Source organism: Daphnia carinata, chromosome 4, assembly GCF_022539665.2.
Source record: "Daphnia carinata strain CSIRO-1 chromosome 4, CSIRO_AGI_Dcar_HiC_V3, whole genome shotgun sequence".
Classification (NCBI taxonomy): Eukaryota; Metazoa; Arthropoda; class Branchiopoda; order Diplostraca; family Daphniidae; genus Daphnia; species Daphnia carinata.
Window position 1 is genome coordinate 4,046,497 of NC_081334.1, and position 18,827 is coordinate 4,065,323.

Sequence of the window (18,827 nt, forward strand, 5' to 3'; positions counted from 1 at the left end):
TGGCGCAAAGTGTTAGAAGGAGGTCATCCTGTTCTTAGTTCTTTGGACGTACCAATCGACGTGAGGATATGTTGAGGAAAATATACAAATTCCAACCAAAATAACGTCCAGTATTGTTTTTAGTTTGACAAAACTTTCCGCGAGTGTGACTTTCCTTCAAGTTATGCATGTCAGTTTCAATTACGAGTCCTAGAATGGCCATGCGTGTGATTACAATCATGCTGGATGGTTGCATTTTCACTGTGCGACAGTGCAGGGCGTATCTTAAGCGTGCTTTCTAATCTCGGCATTTTGCAACGAAAAAAAGCTAACCTTTTCCCCCATGGGAAAGCAGAAGTAGTCCTTTATACGAAAAGCATTTCCGTTTAAGTCTAAACAGGCAAACTTGAGTTTTTCGTATCCGGACAGCTCGAAAGTTTCTCCATGTACTTTTGTAAATACTAATGGGTAAAACGTTTTTTCCTGATTCTTTACGGTTGACGTGAGCGTAGTTGCCTCAGAATTTTTGAATAAAAAAAACAGTGAATTCCTTTTAATGTCTTAAAAAGAATTGTTAGGCAGTTTTCCAATAAATCTTGTGATGCAACCTACCAAATTGTTGAAAAAGCGATTTTTACGTTGCAAGCTAGCCGAATCATGAATTACGGTTAATTAGTTTCTTTTCACGAGCAAGAGTGTGACGTCTGTTACAATGTGGAATAGTCGAGTTTTCCCTTAGATAGCCATACATACCCATTTAATTTGAGATGACGCAGGAGGGGTGCCAGGTTTGGAATGCCGCAAATGGGACTTTCGCTTACGTCATGGTCGGTGTAGATGGACGGCACTGCGAACTAGCTAAAAATTGAAAGATGCGAAACAAGGGAAATTAGTTTCATTGTTGTCAATGTAGTAATAGAAAATTTTCGTTAAATTCTTTTGCCCATACAAAAAACCTTGGGTGTGACGGATGACGTTTCCTTTAGTAGAAATGATGCGTCTGTTTCCTTAACAAAGGCGACGAGAAAGTATTAACAATCAGCTACCGTGGCAGAGTTCGTCAACCGAATCAATGCGAGGCTTAAATGATCAACCTCAATATTGCCAAGTGTTTATCGACAAGAGATACGTCAAATCGTAACTGCTTGAGGGAAATCAAACTTTCACTGGAAGAACAAAAGGATTTAGGAGTTCAAGATCAAGATGATTAGTCGAAATGGTATGAAAAGGAAAGTGAAACTTATAACTTAGTACACGGATACCGCTGCATTAAACCATAGAAGGAAAGCACTTATTGTTGAATTCTGGCGCAAGGCGGGATGGCTGTAGCCTAATCCCATCGTTTACATCGAACATTTGCGTGATAGCTCAAAGGGAAAGCTGAAAAACGTTCCTTAGGTGCCTGTTTCTTTTTGAAAATCGTGCCTTCATGCTGAAATGGCACTCGGTAGTTACTACTCTGCCTTTTCTTCTTCTAATTGCAGAGAATAGGAAGCTACTTTTATTCGCTCGTGACGCCTAATAATTATTTTACAGAAAACGTATATTACTCAAAAGAATTTTCCTAATCAAGGGGAAAACATTTTACATAAGTATGCAAATTAATTGAAACAGTGGAACAGGTGAGGTATCAGACACTGGATTGCAAAGAAAGTAAATGAAGATGTTATACTACTTCCATAGTGCTGTGGCTCGACTCGCTGTGAATGTAGGACTTGAGTGGAGGTTCCATGAGACTATTCTCGGTGTTTTCACGTATTTCAACTTGGGACTCGGTTTCCATTTCATTCGGTGCTTCACACGCTTCGCCACCCCAGTCTATTTTAAATCGGGTAACTCTTGGCTCTTCCAGAATGTTCCGTGTCATCTAACAAAACGAAATTGCTTAATGAAGAGAAAATTCAATTCAATCAACCAAAATCACCTTATCAAATTGGGGTACTGGTGGTGGATTGTCCTTAAGTTCAGGATCTGTGTAATCATTGTTGACGAAATAACCCACTCTTACAAATTCATGTTCCTTGTAAGAACAAGTAAGCAGGACTGCAGTTACACCAATAGCATCAGCTACTGGAATTTTTTCAGGATCTGGCTGGTCCGCTTGGAAGACAAATTTGTGTTTCCCAACTGGAACTGGACCGACAACTACAGTGTCAAGAATCTGGTCATGTGCTGCACTTTCTGCTGATCCTACATATGTCAATTTCCACTCCAAATCTACCACAATGACAATTTGTTGTTAAAAGAGACAAATAACTGGCAAAATAATTAAGCGGCTTGCCTTCTGGAATTTCATCGATGCATTCGAAAACGATCTCAAATTGGAATGGACTGAAAAATGTGCAGGGGTTGTTCAAGACTTTGACATCGCAAATATGAACTTTCGCCATTTGTGGTATAAAAAAACCCAGAAAATAAGATCTTCTATGAATTATTCTTCTTTAATGTCTATTGTGCTTAAATGTTTATTACCTAGAGCAACAGTTGATACTTGAGTTAAAAAAACGAAATGGCTCAAAAAATTTCAGTAAGCTACATGCACACAACGAAGAGAAAAGCCACTACGACTGCCCTGCCGCCAAAAATTCCACAACGATGCACGATGGTAAAAATTCAGGGTAGCCTTGTCATGCGAAATTTTTGTATTAAAAATTAGTAATTTGCTAAATTGTACATGCCACGCTATGTAAATTTAACTGGTATACAATTTAACTTTTCCGTTTGTTTATGGTTCAAAATTAACATTGGCTGGCAGAATTTTTAGTTTCTGCTACTATTGTTTCCATTTTATTGACGTTGAAAAACTACACAATCTTGTATGCCTACGCAGAAAATCGCAAACAAAGAAATGCATTGGGCATTCACATACCATAACATCAGTTCATTATGATTTTCTTACTCAAACGGAATTCAAAGTTATCCGGTCCAGTAAAATACATCTGGGATTTTCTCAATTAAACTGATTCGCAGATGTGATCAATGAACAAGCTGCTACATAAATAGTCGACCCAGAAATATCCGCTTTCAAAATCAAAATCCATCCAGAGATAGACGCAATAGCCAAAATCGTTGTGACTAGGTTTACCCGATTGCCAATTGGTATAAGTGAAGCGCTGGAAAGGCTCAGTGGAGGCCCACTCGTACGTTCTGTTATAACCTTTCTGAGGAAACTTCCCTGAAGTCCAATACCTTTGGTCTCCCAGTTCTGATTTGGTTTTTCAAATAAAATTTAAATGATTAGGTTTGAAGGTAATAACTCTGGAACTTGAAAGCAAGTTAATTTGACTCACCCTCTGTAACTTGCCAGTGACTGTAAACTAATCTTTCTTCCTCCACAGTCTCAAGACTTAGAAGAGTCATATTTCCTGTCCTGCAGTATGTGTCCGCTTCATCCCAGCTATGCATCTTCATTTGAAAAATATGTGCATGAAAAGAAAGAGGAAAAATTGCTATTTACGTTTCTGTAGTATACAGTTACCTTATCTGTCGTGAAGCAATAACATTTGTCTCCCAAGGCCCAGCAGGGCACTTTAGTGTTGCCTAGAAAATAAGGCGCACAATTTTCTGCAGATTACAAAAAAAAATTAGGGTTAATCAAAATCGTGCCAAAAATTATGTCTCAGAATCTTATGAAGAGTAACTAGGGTTCAAGAAATAGAAATTCTTAAGCCAAAGTTGCACTAAGTACTATAAACTTATGCTCAAGTTACCTTTTGTTTGGCTGCCTCCCAATGTTGCAACACGCACCGTCATACAAAGAGCAGTAAGGGTCAAAGGTAAAAATATCTTGAAAGACTTAACGTACATTTTTGTAAGTGAATTCGAGCATGAACGATCTTTAACTAATGCTCGGAAACCGAATGTGCAGCATTTATACAACGAAAACAATAACCACGTCTCACGTGCTAATTTTAACGCAACATTATCGCTTGATAAACGCTAAAGAGGAAGGGACGAAAGTACATTTATGAGGCAATGCATCAATACTAGTTGATTACTAGTTAATTAAATACACAGTTGGATCTACAAGTTTGACCCTTGGTTTCATCAATTTCTTATCTGACTTTTATTTACTTAATGCCTCCAAATCGTGCTTTAATTATCTATAGTGATCATGTTTTTTCTGGGCTAATCGAACTTCGATTTTCACAAGTTTTGCTAAAAAACCTTTTTTTTCTTTCACCAGTAAAATTGTGCGTATTGTAGCGATCGACTCCAAAGTTCATTCAAACAAAACAACCGAATTTGTTCTTGCTTCCTTGAATTGCAATGGGAGATATTGTACTTACCTGAACTGATTCAAAGCCGACCACAGGAGTTCTACATTTGATTTATCTTCGAACTAAACTATCGTAAGATCTCTTCGCGTGTGCATAGTACTTCGAATACTGCAACAATAAGTTCCATTAAACTTAAAATTCATGTAAAGAGTATTCCAGTTTCCAATATTCTATAATTACCCAAAAATTGCTGTTTACGCTACGCTAAACAGTTATTTGATTAACACAAACATCGGCCGCCATATTACAGTTCACAGATGAAGTTGTACAACGAAGATGAACAGGCGATGTCGATCCAAAAATATCCGTTCTCAAAATCGAAATCCATGAAAAGATAGGCGCAGTATCCATCTTGGTTGTAGTCAGGTTCATCAGGACCCCAGTTAGTGTAATTGAATCGTTGGTACGGTTCTGTAGCAGCCCATTCCCATGTTCGCTGGCTTCCTTTTAGGGGAAATTTGCCTGAAGTCCAGTACTGTTCGGCACCCAACTCTACAATTAATTGTCACAAGATTAGAATAGTAATAGCACCAAAGCCTAGATATTTTTCTTGAATAAACCTAGTTAATTTTCAGTGCCCACCTGGTGTGACTTGCCAATATTTGTAGATTAAGCTTTCCTCTCCTTCAGTCTCAAGGCTAACAAGAGTCATATTTCCTTTTCTGCAGATTGCATCTGCGTCTGCCCAATCAAGGTACTTCAAGCCATTTATGTTTTGAAAAATTATTAGTTTTAATCAAATAAATTTGGATTTACACATTGACACCTACCCCAGAAGTACGATCAGATATACAATAGCACCCAGTTCCTAACGTTACGCACGGAACGGCTGTGGTGCCCGGAAGAAAGGCTGGGCAATTTTCTGTCAAGAAAACAAGGATTATCAATATTGTCCAATCATATCGACGAAAGCTGGGAGAGTATTTATTCTAAAATTTAAATAAGTCTTTTTGGTATGATGAGGAAAGACAATTTACTATTAATAACTATATTGCTGCAATGTCTTTGCCGTACCTATTTAATCTCAATTAGTATTGAACTTACTAGGTTCAGGAGTTGCCCTCGTAGGTGGCATGGATGTCGTCGATATGATGGACGCTGTTATTCCATCAGTAGTGGAACCTTGTGTGGAAACAAGAACGATGTCGTCAATGGCGACAGCATCTTCTGCGTTACTCCCACAGTTTGCGTAAAATATCAACTGAAAAAGGTTATTCATCGTGTTAGTACATATTGGCAATCTAGGTGTACACACCTTCATTTGACTACTCTACAAAATTGGCGGACTTCTAGAACAAAACCAAAGCCTACCGTCAAGTCGGTTGGTGACGTAACTGGGATGGAGGTAGAGGCTGGACGCCATTCAAAATTCACCGTAGTGGAGTAACTCGACAATGTTAACAAAGTCGTTTCTGCATCGCCAACAACCAATACGAGCTGAAGGAACAAAGCATGTTAATTGGGTTATTAGTCATTGAATCCGTAACACTACTTTTGTGGTTAAGCTCAGGTATACAGGCGAAAAATCTTGGTTGAATCTTGCTGTATACTTACCTCTAAAGTGTTCCCAAAGGTGTATTTTGATCGAATCCAGAAATTGAACGAGATCCGATCACCCGGCAGTGCCGTAAAAGTTACTGTCCGCAAAACAAGAAGACCGGGACTTAACTGGGCGTCCCTCGTAGCTCGTAAATATTTGGTGCCTGTTGATGGAGTTGGTGGTGGATAGTTGATTTCAGTGGGAGATGAAAAATCCTCGACAGTCCAGTGGACGGGACCCAACGAACTGTCGTACCACGGGTCAGCTAGGCCATCTTCAAAATCATTGTTCAAAAGAAGCCTGGCAGATTGAGGATCACCTTCCAATTGATCACGGATATTCGAGGTATTCTTTCTTGAATTTTGCTGCGGTGAAGGGATAATGCTGGCCCAACAACTGGTAATAGTAAAAATGATTAATAATAATCTGAAAATGTTTTTACTCATTTTTTCGGGAGAGCTCTTTCCACCTAACCTAGGTGCATTTAAGTGCGGCAATAACATATTTGTCTATCAATTTCACCATCGGCTTTGTGATTGTCCAATGTCTGTAACGAGCTAATGGTTGGTATCGCTAGTTTAATTATTGATAACGAGAACGTTACCAAATCAACAAATGCGTCGAACTTAGAACCATGCTGACTTTTAACAATCCTGTTGGGAAATAAGCTAAGATAGAGGTGCCAGGGAAAAAATGAACAGAGAAGAAAAAAGTACAAGTATTTAAAGTCGAACATTTTTTTGTCCAGCTATGAGTCATAAATGAACACTAAGATCCACGAAAAGCTAACAACCCAGAATTACTAATTATGAAACAACACAATGGTCTATGATGAATGAAAATTAATAGGGTATGCCACAACAGGTAGGTAACGTAATTAAAATCTCCCTCAATCATCCCCATTCAAGTATTGATCTTTTCTTTGACAATGTAACTACGGGAGCCGGGAGAGAATGAATCAGAAACAGAAAAAGAATCGTCTTTGTTGTTTTTTAAAAATGACTTTGCTACTTTAATTTAGATCTTAAACTCAGCTCCAGCTTCACATTTCTTTTTTATTTGAGATCTCGAGTTCTCCAGTAATTTTTTTTTTCTGTTAACTAATTCCGTTTTAGATTGCACGCTGAATCAATTCATAACGTCATAAAAATTAACTACTTCTAACGCCATTTAACTACTGTCATATAATAACAATTTTAAAATTAAAAAGTTCGGGTTGCAGACGCCACCTAACGTTAAGAAGTTAAGTTAACTAAACGCCATCAAACGGGAAAATAGAACATTAAAAATACGCCATCTAACAGTTTGCAATCAAACCCGTCACATGATAAACGATACGCCATCAGGCGACAAAGAGCGTAACATAAAGAAAATTTCGAACGCAACGCCACCAAGCTGCTCATCTGCAATTTGCTTGTTTAATCATTGATTTGTGAGCAGACGTCACGTATCAAATTAAATTTTATAAGATTAGAAATGGCTCTCTTTAACAAATTTTTTGGGATTAAGAAAGAAGTTCCTGCTGCAGCACCGCACACTACTGTGACTGTCACTAATGAAATAGCAGAACATGATGGGTATGTCATTGTACCTACTGCACTAGAATCGCATCAACTTCGTCAAGGTACTAAATCTTTCCTACTATCATGCAACAACCTTGTTTACTTAACATGCAGCAATAAAGAAGAAATTTTAGAGTTTATACCTCACTTTTCCTATAGGTCCTCTACCATATGCAATTAGCTCTAAAACTGCTGGCATCAAACAGGAAATTGCAGCCAGTAAAGTGTATGATGAAATACCTTTTCAGTTTTCCCCAGCATACAGTAGGATGTGGTCAACTGGCACAGCTATGAAACATCATCCTAAAATACTAAAAGAAATTGACTGGGACTCGCTCTGTTATGACTTTACACTAGAGAAATCTATTTTACAGTCATGAATATTTTTCTTCGTAGGACAGATATGGCATGAAATGTTGATCCAAACACAGCTGTAAAATCAAATCAACACTTGTAATGCCTACTGTATGTCCATAATCATCTTATTAAAATGTCATCTATTGCCTGGTCATTTTTCAGAGCTGTTTTCTGTGAGCTGCATTAAAAATAGAAATTATTATGTATGTACATATTGAACTTATTTATATATAATTACACTGCTTGGGTATCCGTAGTGGATCTGTATCCTGGATGGTCACTTCATGTGGAACCCCATGAAATGTGTACTGTACATATAAAGATTTATCTTCACCCATGCAGGGGTCATAAAATCCTGGAAGCTGACACTGTGATGGACAAAAAGCGTACAACATGATTTTTTGGCTTAGGACTAATTTCATATTGTTTAGTCATTGTTGAAAATAAGCCTAATCTTACTGCTAGAAGTTTTTCCGAGGATTATTCGTGTGCTGAAAATTTACCTTGGATGCCTCGTGAAGTATAAGCTTGGAATCCTTGACTAGGCATTGAAGAGGGATAGTAACGTCGGTGATGGCGTCACCGAGATCGCGATGGCTGAGATCTAACCACCGACCGTAAAGCGCTTTTGTGATAATTAAGCCTTTTCGGTTTTCCTCGTCCTCCACAATCCGTCTGTATGTTTCCTTCATCAGGTCGATAGAAATTTCAGCTTCTCTGCGGCGTGCCAGCATTCTTAAAAATAATAATAAATGAATCGGTTAAATAGTTTTTCACTGAAGATCCGTAAAAGCAAACTAACTGTGAGTGATGCACAGCTCGGTGTTTTTCAATATCTTTAATTTTCTGTTGCTGCATGTAAGGTTCCACTACCACTCGACGTATGATGATCCATGCAATCATTGGTGTGACTGTTCCGTAAAAGATGGGGCTTGGCAAAACTTCATGACACAAATGGATTGGAAAATTGTAAATTTGGTTCCCTCGAGATAACCTGCAGAAATTAAATTGTGTTAATTTCTTGTGATAAGTGTGGAAAAAAGTGTCGTAATACTTGATTTTAAGCATTACACCAGTCGGAACTCCAACTGTCATAGAAACTGCGAGCGAGCTATGTTCTGATACTTTACGCTCAAGACCATATTCTACCATAGCTCCAAAGGTTCCGGCTCTGTAATAAAAATTAGTTGGTATTACAAACAACGCAAATGTTATCGGCAAACATGTGCTTACTTGATAGCTCCTCGTAATCTTCCATCGTGTTTTTCGAGTTTGTGGCAGTATGTGATGGCGAAGTAGGAGTGCGGGATACCAAGAACAAAATTAACTTGCGCCCGGTATCTAGATGTGTCCTTGACCACCATGGTGCTCATCGAACTAGGTCCAGAGGCTTTATATGTAAGATAACCAACCGTGTTCTTATCCAATTGATGCGCCAACGCTTAAAACCAAAACACCATTGTGAGATAGAGAAAAGTGAACATTTGAAAAACTAAAGTGTACTTACTAGACACAAATCCAAGGGTTAAACCTCGGTCTGTGGAAGTGACAATTCCAGAAACATTCGTAAAGATCCGCTTAGTTAGATTGCGGAAGCCTTTGGCTGAAAATGAGAGACCGCTACCGAATCCCATTTCAAGTTCTGCCCACCCATCAGGAGATGTGATTCTCCTTAATGAGACATTAACTGAGCCAGAACCTGAGCCTTTGTGTGTTGACAGTTGACCTGTATTTATTTATTTTTAATTAATAAATGTGTAGACTAAATTTTTTTAATGGCTAGTAGTGATTACCAGAAAGAAAAGCTGTGTCATTTAAAGTAAGAGGTGCTTCAATAGATTGAGAAAAGTTCATGCCTTTCACCACAATAGATGGAAAACCATCAGATCTGCAAAAATCTATTAGTTGTGTCTTAAGGTAAATAATAAGCTCTGGTTTACCCAAACTCATCATATTCATCTTCATATGGATTGAAGAGTTCTGTGGCATCAATAGACACAGAAATGGAGCTTTTGGGGTTGGTCCTTTGAAGGAGTCTGCGTTCTTCTTTTTGCTGGGCAAGGAGTTCATATTCTTCTCTAATTTCTTGTGGTGTTTTTGTTCGCTGAACAACCTCCCAACCTTCTGTTTCTAGTCCCTTGGTTCCAAGACTATCATATATGGCTCTTTTATGGGGATCACTCAGAACTTCATATGCTTTTTTCGTCTTATTGAACAAAACTTCAGCTTCCTTCTTTCTGAGGGCATCAGTATGTTTGTCTGGATGATAAATGCGACTTAGTCTTCTGTATGCATTTGTGATTTCTTCTTGCGAGGCCTGATGCAAAAAAAAAACACACCATGCAGTAAATAAATAAAAGTCATGTGGAATAACATCAGTGATGTAACGCAGGTTCTTGGGTTCTATCTCTCAAAAAAGGTCACACAAGCCATGTACGTTGATAGCATAACTGAATCAAGTACTTACATTTCTTGGTAAGTTAAGGAATTGATAAAAATCTTCTTCCAATCGTTCATCTTCATCATCCATATTGGACGACAATAATCGGCAAACTACTCAATACGAACAACGTTAAGACGAAACGTGAAGTGCCGGTCAATTGGTTGCGTCCAAGCTTCCACCTGGCGGTGATTATTTACATGTTTGAATGCATCGAGCAACGTACACTTGATGGCGTTGTTGTTTATTTGGGTGCCTCACAATATTTCACAACAAACATGGGAAAACATATGAAATGAATTGCATAGTGTTATTTGTGGGAAGTTGCAGCACCGGTCGGCCGTTATCGCAGGATAAGGCGTAGGCGAAGCATCTTCAACGTTGATTTGGAACGTTCCATTGAGTATATTTTGTGACAGCAAGGCGAAGCAGCAGCAGATTCTCAAGTAAGGTAGTTTCTACTACGTCGTAATAATAAAACCATCCTATAGCAATCGAAGTAAAAATGTAAACAAAATTTTCACTTATAAAGAACACATACTGGTAAGATTCGTGCACTTGGCTGACCTTCACGAACGGCCAAGGTGAGGCACTGCATATTTTAACAATTAGTGTAGACTACCTATTTTGGTTGTTCCATAGAAAAACAAGTATTTTCGTGATTTGAAATTGCTATCTAAACAACGTAACCATTATGAAATTGATATTAATTAATAAAAATTACATATCTTTCTTTTCAGTTGCTTTTGACAGTTGAAAATGACTTGTTGTGGTTTAATAATTGAGCGTGCCGATCGTGAGCCGATACCAGTGCCCTTAACTGGTGTCTCCGTCCAGGCACGCATTATCGACTTGGTTGCCGAGGTAACCATTCAGCAACGCTACGTAAATAAAGAAAATCAACCCATCGAAGCTGTTTATCTTTTCCCACTTGATGAAGGTATTCATTTTCAAAGAATTATGCTGTCAGGAAATGCAGGTGAATTTTAAATCATTGTAGGAGCTGGAATTTGCAAATTTACTGCCGAAGTAGACGGGCGTGTCATCGAAGGTGTTGTCAAGGAAACGAAAGAAGCACAGGAAGACTATGACGAGGCAATCCAGAGCGGACATTCGGCTTTTTTGGTTGAAGAGAAACTACCGGATGTCTTCAAGGTATGTTGTTTCCTTTGTAACCCACATCTCGTTTGAACTTTCACTCAGATTTGATTCAATGAATTGTTTCCAATCGATAAGGCTAAGGTAGGCAACTTAGCTGCTGGTTCTGGGGCCAAAATCAGCTTAACTTATGTCACGGAATTAAAAGTGGAAGGAAAGGAAATCCGTTTTTATTTACCGACGACCATCGCTCCACGCTATGTTCCTAGCAGCGATAAGTCTAGCGCGGCGGCTGACCTGGCATCGGTCCAATATACAGAGTTAGTTCAGTTTCTCATTGAACGTCATTTTTTCAAAATATTTAAATTGAAAATTGTCTCCTTTACCAAAGGCAATCCAATTATCAAGTTGAATTTAACGCCAGCGTGCGAATGGCATCGGCCATCAAAGAAATACGTTGTCCAACACATAAAATTGCTGTTGATCTCGATGCTGCCACGGTATGACCAGTGATTTACTCTATCTTTCTTGACGATCTTCTTTAATTGTTTCAATGTTTTCATCTATTCTCGGAAATTTAGCCATTGAATGGGACGTTTCGTTTAGACAATGTGGTGACATCCATGGATCGCGATCTCGTCTTTTACATTCAAGTGGCCGAGCCGAACCAGCCACGGCTTATTCATGAGGTAAATTCGTTGCACTTGTAGAAAATAAAGCATCTTCTTGATTTAAATTCTTTTTTGTCAGAAATCCCCTACCGGTACAACAGCCATGATGTTAAGTCTGGTTCCTACCTTCAAATTGGCTGATCAGAAGACCGAATTAATTTTTCTTGTGGATCGTTCGGGTTCAATGGGTGGGGTCGGAATTGGGCAGGCTAAACAAGCGCTCAAGGTACTATCATCTTTATATTCAAATTAATCAAATTATTAAATATTCTTTGTTAAACAGCTATTTCTTCATTCACTGCCCTTGGATTGTTACGTAAGCAATATCTTACAATTCCCATTTCCTATTCACTTCTTATCTAGCCTTACATCTGCACTTTTTCAACGGTAATCAATTAACTAATTATCAAAGGTGAATATTGCGGGGTTCGGCTTCACCTACGAAGAACTCTTCCCAGAAAGCAGGAAATACGATGAAGTGATCCTGAACACCGCAAAGGCCTACGCTGAAAGTATGGCAAACAAACTAAAACTTACCGCATAGCTCAATTTTACGTATTTGCCCTTGTTCCATTAGAAATCGATGCGAATTTGGGAGGTACTGAAATACTGCAACCATTGGAAATCATTTTCAAGAAACCGCCTATCGATGGCTACTTACGTCAGGTGTTTGTTCTCACGGATGGAGAGGTAATCATTTTCATTAACGTCTCCAGTCTCAACGTTATCATTTGTGCTATCTATGGTGTATGAAAGGTGTCCAATGCGAACGAAGTTCTAAGTCTGGTCCGTCGTCATAATGGACAAGCCCGAGTCTTCGCCTTAGGTTTGCATCTAAATTTAATCGTGCAAAGAGATTAGAGTTCAGGTTTTCTTTGATGAGGATTGGGAAGCAGCGCTAGTCATCATCTAGTAGAAGGAATGGCCCGTGCGGGCAACGGAACGGCGCTCTTTGCGTCTCTAGAAGAAAGATTGGAGAAGAAAGTCATGCAACAACTTCAGGATGCTCTACAGCCGTCTCTTACCGGTACGAAAAAACACATTAATTTACCTGGCTTATGTTACCAACAAAACAACAACAGACATCAAGGTGAAATGGGAAGGGCATGATGAAACTGAACAATCACATGCTGTGGCCAGCAGACCCGTTCAAACTGAAAAGACGTTGATGGGATACGGTAAACCGCTGGAAGCCGATCCTGCGACGACTGTCTGTGTTGAAACACCAGAAAAGAAATTCCGGCAGGCGCCGTGCAATTCCATGGTAACGATCAACTGATCTTTTGCTGTTTGTAATTGTGAGATAACTTTGAGACTCGTTTACCAGATTCCTGCCGTTTTCGATGGAAGGCATTTGATAGTGTACGCCCTGCTCGCGGAGGATGCTCAACTGCCGAAATGGGCTGAGGTCGTTGCTGTTTCTCCAGATGGTCCTCTAACGCTGAAAATAAACGTGACTGCATCTAATTTGGAACAAGGCCAAATTATTCACTCGTAAGTTTCAGATTTCATCACGTAACTGCGAACCTTTTCTTATGACGTACATTGTAGTTTAGCGGCGAGGAAACTGATCCAGATCCTGCAAGACAGAGAAGGGAATAATGAAGATACAAACACTAAGAAAGAAATAGTTCAACTTGGCTGTCGATATGGTACGCAGCGCATGGAACAACAAAAGAATTAAACTAATGCAATATTTGGCGTTTAGGATTAGCATCGAAATACACTTCGTACGTGGCTGTCGATCCCAAAGTGCAGAAGGAACTCAAAGAATCCTGGATGATGATGAAGTCACGTGATGTTCCTCTCCATATGGCTCACGGTTGGGGTGGTGGCTTTCGTTTAGTTGCGCAGGGCGGATGCGCACCAGTGGCAATGGCATGCTCCAGTGCGCCCCCGATGATGCGATCTGCCATGGCACACAGCCTCAACAGTCAACCCCCGATGATGAAACGTAGCATGGCACGCAGAGCTAGTCCTTCACAAGCAGCTATCCAATGTGACAGTATAGTTGGAAAACAGAGTATGTAACCGTGGTCGTAGCTAGGATTTCAGAACTTGGTTAAATCATTTAGCTAACTGTACCCTTTTTTGATTTAGTGCCACAATCTTTTGACATGCAAGGGGATGCTTTCGACAGCGTTTCCTTTGGAATGCCCCGTGGTGCGGCTAATTTTGCGGCTTCCATAGAAAACCATCCGGAGGAGATCGTACCTGAAGGAAACACGAATGACGACAAGTTAATAAAACTCGTATCAAGCCAAAATTTTGATGGTTCGTTTAAACTGGAAAAAACATTCGCTAGTCTTCTCGATACGACAGTAGAGGACATCAAACAAGGTACATAAACTATTTAAAGCGCAAAAATGGATATTAATTCTACTTCTCTGCAGCCGGACTGGAACATTCGTACAGTGAACAAGTATGGGCTACTGCTGTTGCTTTGGCGTACTTGTCGATTGCGCTGATTGACCTGCAGGATACTTGGATGTTGGTGGCTAAAAAAGCGGAATCTTGGTTGCGTTCCTCCCTTCAACCTACTGGAGACGATGTCACTTGCACGAAAGCAGCCCAAGATTTTGTTAAATCGAAATTAAATTTGTGAAAAACATCGTCATCAACTTGGAATGTGGATCGAACGACGTTTTTGCTTTTGCTTTTCTTTCACTTGTCAGCATAAGGCAGTTCCTTTGTTATACACAAACAATGTCATGTTTGGTATTATTAATCAGTATTATACATGGTTTGCTTAGTTCAAATATTATATGAATATATAGAATGTTCAACTTACCTGATGTCCTGATGAAAACATCAATCTCTTCTAATAAGTAAGAATTTTGAATTAGATTTACCTGAAAAAAAAATTGGAAACAGTTGCAACCATCTGCTGTCTAAGGTTGAATTCCAAACCCTAGGAATTCTTAGTCACTCTGGCAGGTTTTGAGCAGTGAACCGCCGAGACAGACACAGGCCGACAAAAAGGCAATTGGAATATTTCAAATACAAGTCTGTCGTCTTTTTATTTACAGAACTATCCGGTGGAATAAAACATTTCTCTTTGTTTTGAATGAAACAAAGAGAATGTTTAGAACAACAAATGTATCATCGAATAAGAAAATGTTTCTTGGAGAAATACAATAGAATATGATAATAGTCACTTACGAAAAAGCCTCTGGGATTTCAGTTGATGTGATAAAAAGATGTGACAGACATTTCTGTGTAAGTCACAATCATTTGCAAATTACTTTGAATTTCTATACTTAACAAATAGAAAACAAGACACATAAACGTAAAAAAGGAAAATTGACTAGATGGCAATGTCAACCTCGATTGCTACGTTACAGTTAAACAAGAGTAACGTAACACGAAGTTTTAACTTAGTCTCATGAAGCAACAAATAAGAATTATTAACAAGTAAAATGGATACACCCTGTCGAGTTTAGGCGAACAGCTGGTTCAAGGTTTCTGCGTCTTCTTCTGAGAGGAGAGGCACAGGTGAGTTATCGTTATTCGACGGTGAGGCTAAAGAGCGACCAAAACGTATAATTGTCAGCTTAGATGACGTGTCGTCTTCGTCAGAGTTGCCAGAAAGATCTAATGAAGACGATGGTTTATTTTGCTCCGGCTGTTGTTTATTATCACTGGGTGATGATGAAGCCACAGGTGGGGCGATGAAGGTGGCAGGTGGACGAACGCGGATCTCGTAAGGCGACGAGTAGACCTCATTGTTGATGGCAACAGACGATTTCAATGGAGTCTTCATCGGTTTCCCACTCGTCAGTTTCGTTGGCAATTTGAATTCACCGCGCATAATCTTTTCCCACACTGAAAGCATTTAAATAGACATTGGCCATTAAATTGAGTATTCGAAGAAAGAAGGAATTAAAAAGAAAAACTTACCGATAGTTTTGGCGTCGCGTTGGTAAGGGTCCATGAGATCTAGCGAGTGTTCGCTCTCGCTGACCAAATTAGACATGCCGTAGAGCGTCAGAACCTTGGGGCAATCTGCGATAACACACGAAAAGAAAGAAAAACATGTAACAATCAGTTGTTGTGGTTCCATCATCATCTGTCGATCGATTCTATTCGTGTGGAACGCACTTGATCATTATCGTCAGCCTTTAGTCCGACCCTTAAATGCACCGATTGCAATTTTTGAAAAGCCTTTCCTCCTCCCCCTTCATCAACTGCAATCTTCCCACCGCTTGGAATTTTTGTGTTCGATATGCAAATCATTCACGAGGCGACTAACTTCCCCCCTCTTCATCTAGTCGTTTGACGTCATCACTCGATGTTTCAGGAATTTCCAACTCATACGCACCAAACAACTCAACACGCATATCGTGAACTTTATAGACGCATCGGGAAAAAAAAATTCGTGACGTGCTGACCCGCTGATTAACGACTGGCGCCCCAAAGAGAAATATTTGTGTGCGTGCAAATAACTGGACATCAGTAATGCCCTCGTTTCTTTTCCTATTTAAAACGTATTTTTCTTCTTCTTCTTCACGACCGTGACGTCAGCAAAATTCCAGAGACCCCGAAGACTTGTTTTCTTTTTTAAATTTATACGACACGTTTAGGCTCTTCTTTTTTTTTTTTACATCCTGGTCCAAGTCGAACACAATGATAAAACGACCTTCCCTAAGGCTGTGGACGAGTGTGAACTGATTTTATTCTACTCGTGCATGCGGACGGAGCCAATCACGAACGAGGCTGTTTTTTTACGTTTGGCCTGGAAAATAGAGCTGCCGGGGTTCCGTGCCCGCTTTGTTTGCTGGGAGGATTTCCCAGTGATGGTTTTGGTCGTCGAGATTATGTAAAAGACATCACTGAAAACAAACTGAAGCATCGGGAGTTTTCTATTCGCCGTGGGTATGTAAGAAAAATGGTTACAGACAACCACTGGATTTGCTCGTCGGGGATTGATTTCTTTAACTTGATTTTATCGTGACTCTTCGTAAAAGGCGGGATACATTTGGAGACGTATGCGCGCTTTACCCTTTCACTTGTTTTTTTAGTGCAAACGTTATTCGAAACTAAGAAAATTTACGGAGTTCAAGCTGTTTCTTGAGCTATTTCCTAAGATGACTGTATTACGCGAAATGGAGGGCAGGTGGAATGATAAAGTCAGTAAGATTAAAAAAATTAAGTACTTAAAACGGCTGGACAATTTGTCTAGTTCTATACGATTGCATTTGAGCCTGTGTGGTCGTTTTGCTCTTGTTTTGATGATGCATAAACTTATGATTTTCTTTAGTAGGAAGAGAATTCTTACCAGGGATGTCTGAAGTTTTGCAATATTGTTCGACGAGATGAACGAAAACGTAGAATAGTCTGCCCATCTGTAAAGATAACACAGTGTTGTTTAGTTCCAGTCAGAGACTTGAATGCACAACACAATTGCGCTTGCGTAAATGGATCAGATTAAATGTTCGTACCTTTTCTTCGTGTTTGAGCAGCTCCCAAATAGGAATAGCTGCACCATCAGTTTGTTGTGGTTGACTCACAAGTAACAAGGAGACGATGACAAACAAAGAGCAGCAACACCAGCGAGACATTTTCCGTTTTTTGTGTGTGTTGGGAGAGTTGGTGATGAAAACGCAAATCGTAACACGAGACTGGCAACGTGAAAATTGTAAAAATGAGGAATTGTAGAGAGTCGGTAGTGGATGTGGACTGAACGCTGGTCGGCCAACGAATGATTGCTGGCCAACGTTGGCCGTTGCCTCTTATGAGCGAAGGGCGGTCGTGGATTGTTGGGCATGCGGGACTGGTGAGGTGGTTGTTGTGGTCCCGAAGCTTCGGTCGAAAGAAACGAAAAATAACCAGCAGAAAGAGAGAAGTTCAAGAATGCATAGCCTGGAGCAAGGACGTTCCAGCCAACACGGTCGTTTTTTTTTCCTTCTTTTTATTTCGAAAAGTTTGTCTTCCTTGAATTTTTTGTTTCTTTCTTTCTCCCCCTCTCTAGATTTTCTTGTTGCGTTCGTTCGTTTTTCATTGGAATGCCGTGGTCGGCCTCTTTCCAGCATTCTTTCGGAGGTCACCAAGGTCGTTCCCTTTTTTTTTCTTCTCCTTCGTTTCCTTACGGTGGGATTCCGCACAGCAATCCGCTGCAACGTAAATCTTTGAAGTTCTGGCGCCAAATTCACGCCGACTGTGGCCTGGATAAAATATTGGAAACTCTTTCTCACCTTGGCCAAGGTCCGTTTCATATTCCGTTTGCTTAACATCATCCATTGCGACTGTTGCTGGGTCCTCAGCACTTGCACCGATCTTCATCACGACGATAAAATCGGGTCATCGAGTACACAAAATTCACACACCTCGATGTCATTTATTAGACGAGTTAATGTTGGACGCTTTCGAACAAGGACGGCCTATTGTGCGTTGTTTTGTTTCCTCCTATTGGAATAAATAAAAGAAAAACGATGAAAATGGACTAGGTAAAAACCCAATTCAATCAGCGATAAAAGAAAAGGCAAAATAGAAAAAGAGAAAAAAAAAAGGACGTTGGCTTCTGCTGCCAAGTCAAAACGATTGAGTAACATTTCCATATATGGCCATGTCTCTTGTTGTATTGCATTTCTCGTGATCGTGAGCCGCGCTAGGACGTACCAACCAGGCCTCGGGAATATCCTTCCCCTTTATTTTACATCACGCAATAAAGAAAAGGCCAAATAATTTCGTAGTTTTTTTCGATTTTTGGGAAAAACGTTCCGCGTTTTTAGGACGACGAGTCTGGACATTCGTCAAAAAAACAACGTGGCCATTCTTTTCGTTTTAAATCTGTTTAAATGTAGATGGACGAAAAATATTGTAAAGGGTTACTGGAGGTTAACTGTAGGATTAAGGTGGCCATTTCTTTTTTTGCCCCTTCAAATCATTTTGACTGATAAG

General features: G+C 39.7%; 6 protein-coding genes and 1 long non-coding RNA gene across 13 annotated transcripts; 3 read left to right on the plus strand and 4 right to left on the minus strand.

Annotated features, from left to right (window-relative positions):
* Nucleotides 1-1,492: 1,492 nt before the first annotated feature.
* LOC130694515 (histone chaperone asf1-like) lies at nucleotides 1,493-2,390 on the minus strand. Its single transcript, XM_057517590.2, has 3 exons — nucleotides 2,261-2,390; nucleotides 1,904-2,196; nucleotides 1,493-1,846 (listed from the first exon to the last, which is right to left on the minus strand). Exons 1-3 carry the CDS (start codon nucleotides 2,367-2,369, stop codon nucleotides 1,646-1,648), a joined length of 603 nt encoding a protein of 200 aa, XP_057373573.1. The 5' UTR covers nucleotides 2,370-2,390; the 3' UTR covers nucleotides 1,493-1,645.
* Nucleotides 2,097-2,703, plus strand: LOC132087950 (uncharacterized). Its single transcript, XR_009420941.1, has 2 exons — nucleotides 2,097-2,374; nucleotides 2,456-2,703. It is a non-coding gene; the product is annotated as an uncharacterized LOC132087950 (long non-coding RNA).
* On the minus strand, nucleotides 2,604-6,967 carry LOC130694505 (uncharacterized). Of its 6 annotated transcripts, XM_057517579.2 has the most exons (8): nucleotides 6,404-6,967; nucleotides 6,274-6,346; nucleotides 5,814-6,195; nucleotides 5,571-5,696; nucleotides 5,304-5,460; nucleotides 5,030-5,121; nucleotides 4,842-4,956; nucleotides 4,413-4,751 (listed from the first exon to the last, which is right to left on the minus strand). In XM_057517579.2, the coding sequence occupies exons 2-8, from the start codon at nucleotides 6,300-6,302 to the stop codon at nucleotides 4,504-4,506; spliced, it is 1,149 nt and encodes a 382-aa protein (XP_057373562.1). In that variant the 5' UTR covers nucleotides 6,303-6,346; nucleotides 6,404-6,967; the 3' UTR covers nucleotides 4,413-4,503. The 6 variants fall into 6 exon arrangements, 5 of the variants coding, with proteins under 5 accessions (XP_059351132.1, XP_057373562.1, XP_059351131.1 ...); XR_009420940.1 differs by adding an exon at nucleotides 3,869-4,367 and having other exon boundaries at nucleotides 4,440-4,751; nucleotides 5,814-6,967; XM_059495148.1 differs by having other exon boundaries at nucleotides 5,814-6,346.
* Nucleotides 6,968-7,231: 264 nt separating this feature from the next.
* Nucleotides 7,232-7,972, plus strand: LOC130694521 (uncharacterized). The gene is made up of 2 exons (XM_057517595.2): nucleotides 7,232-7,423; nucleotides 7,521-7,972. Exons 1-2 carry the CDS (start codon nucleotides 7,276-7,278, stop codon nucleotides 7,739-7,741), a joined length of 369 nt encoding a protein of 122 aa, XP_057373578.1. The 5' UTR covers nucleotides 7,232-7,275; the 3' UTR covers nucleotides 7,742-7,972.
* On the minus strand, nucleotides 7,702-10,331 carry LOC130694499 (dnaJ homolog subfamily C member 11-like). Its single transcript, XM_057517568.2, has 10 exons — nucleotides 10,186-10,331; nucleotides 9,659-10,035; nucleotides 9,512-9,606; nucleotides 9,226-9,444; nucleotides 8,952-9,159; nucleotides 8,773-8,889; nucleotides 8,521-8,712; nucleotides 8,222-8,453; nucleotides 7,957-8,086; nucleotides 7,702-7,896 (listed from the first exon to the last, which is right to left on the minus strand). Exons 1-10 carry the CDS (start codon nucleotides 10,246-10,248, stop codon nucleotides 7,877-7,879), a joined length of 1,653 nt encoding a protein of 550 aa, XP_057373551.1. The 5' UTR covers nucleotides 10,249-10,331; the 3' UTR covers nucleotides 7,702-7,876.
* Nucleotides 10,332-10,448: 117 nt separating this feature from the next.
* On the plus strand, nucleotides 10,449-14,717 carry LOC130694494 (von Willebrand factor A domain-containing protein 5A-like). The gene is made up of 18 exons (XM_057517562.2): nucleotides 10,449-10,604; nucleotides 10,899-11,098; nucleotides 11,159-11,313; nucleotides 11,395-11,576; nucleotides 11,648-11,756; nucleotides 11,838-11,945; nucleotides 12,007-12,153; nucleotides 12,211-12,243; nucleotides 12,340-12,439; nucleotides 12,505-12,617; nucleotides 12,684-12,753; nucleotides 12,811-12,954; nucleotides 13,010-13,191; nucleotides 13,255-13,421; nucleotides 13,479-13,579; nucleotides 13,636-13,950; nucleotides 14,028-14,267; nucleotides 14,321-14,717. The coding sequence occupies exons 2-18, from the start codon at nucleotides 10,918-10,920 to the stop codon at nucleotides 14,530-14,532; spliced, it is 2,559 nt and encodes an 852-aa protein (XP_057373545.1). The 5' UTR covers nucleotides 10,449-10,604; nucleotides 10,899-10,917; the 3' UTR covers nucleotides 14,533-14,717.
* Nucleotides 14,718-14,898: 181 nt separating this feature from the next.
* On the minus strand, nucleotides 14,899-18,317 carry LOC130694514 (rhythmically expressed gene 5 protein-like). Of its 2 annotated transcripts, XM_057517589.2 has the most exons (5): nucleotides 18,122-18,317; nucleotides 17,369-18,040; nucleotides 17,206-17,272; nucleotides 15,828-15,932; nucleotides 14,899-15,752 (listed from the first exon to the last, which is right to left on the minus strand). In XM_057517589.2, the coding sequence occupies exons 2-5, from the start codon at nucleotides 17,486-17,488 to the stop codon at nucleotides 15,367-15,369; spliced, it is 678 nt and encodes a 225-aa protein (XP_057373572.1). In that variant the 5' UTR covers nucleotides 17,489-18,040; nucleotides 18,122-18,317; the 3' UTR covers nucleotides 14,899-15,366. The 2 variants fall into 2 exon arrangements, with proteins under 2 accessions (XP_057373572.1, XP_057373571.1); XM_057517588.2 differs by lacking the exon at nucleotides 18,122-18,317 and having other exon boundaries at nucleotides 17,369-18,093.
* Nucleotides 18,318-18,827: the final 510 nt, after the last annotated feature.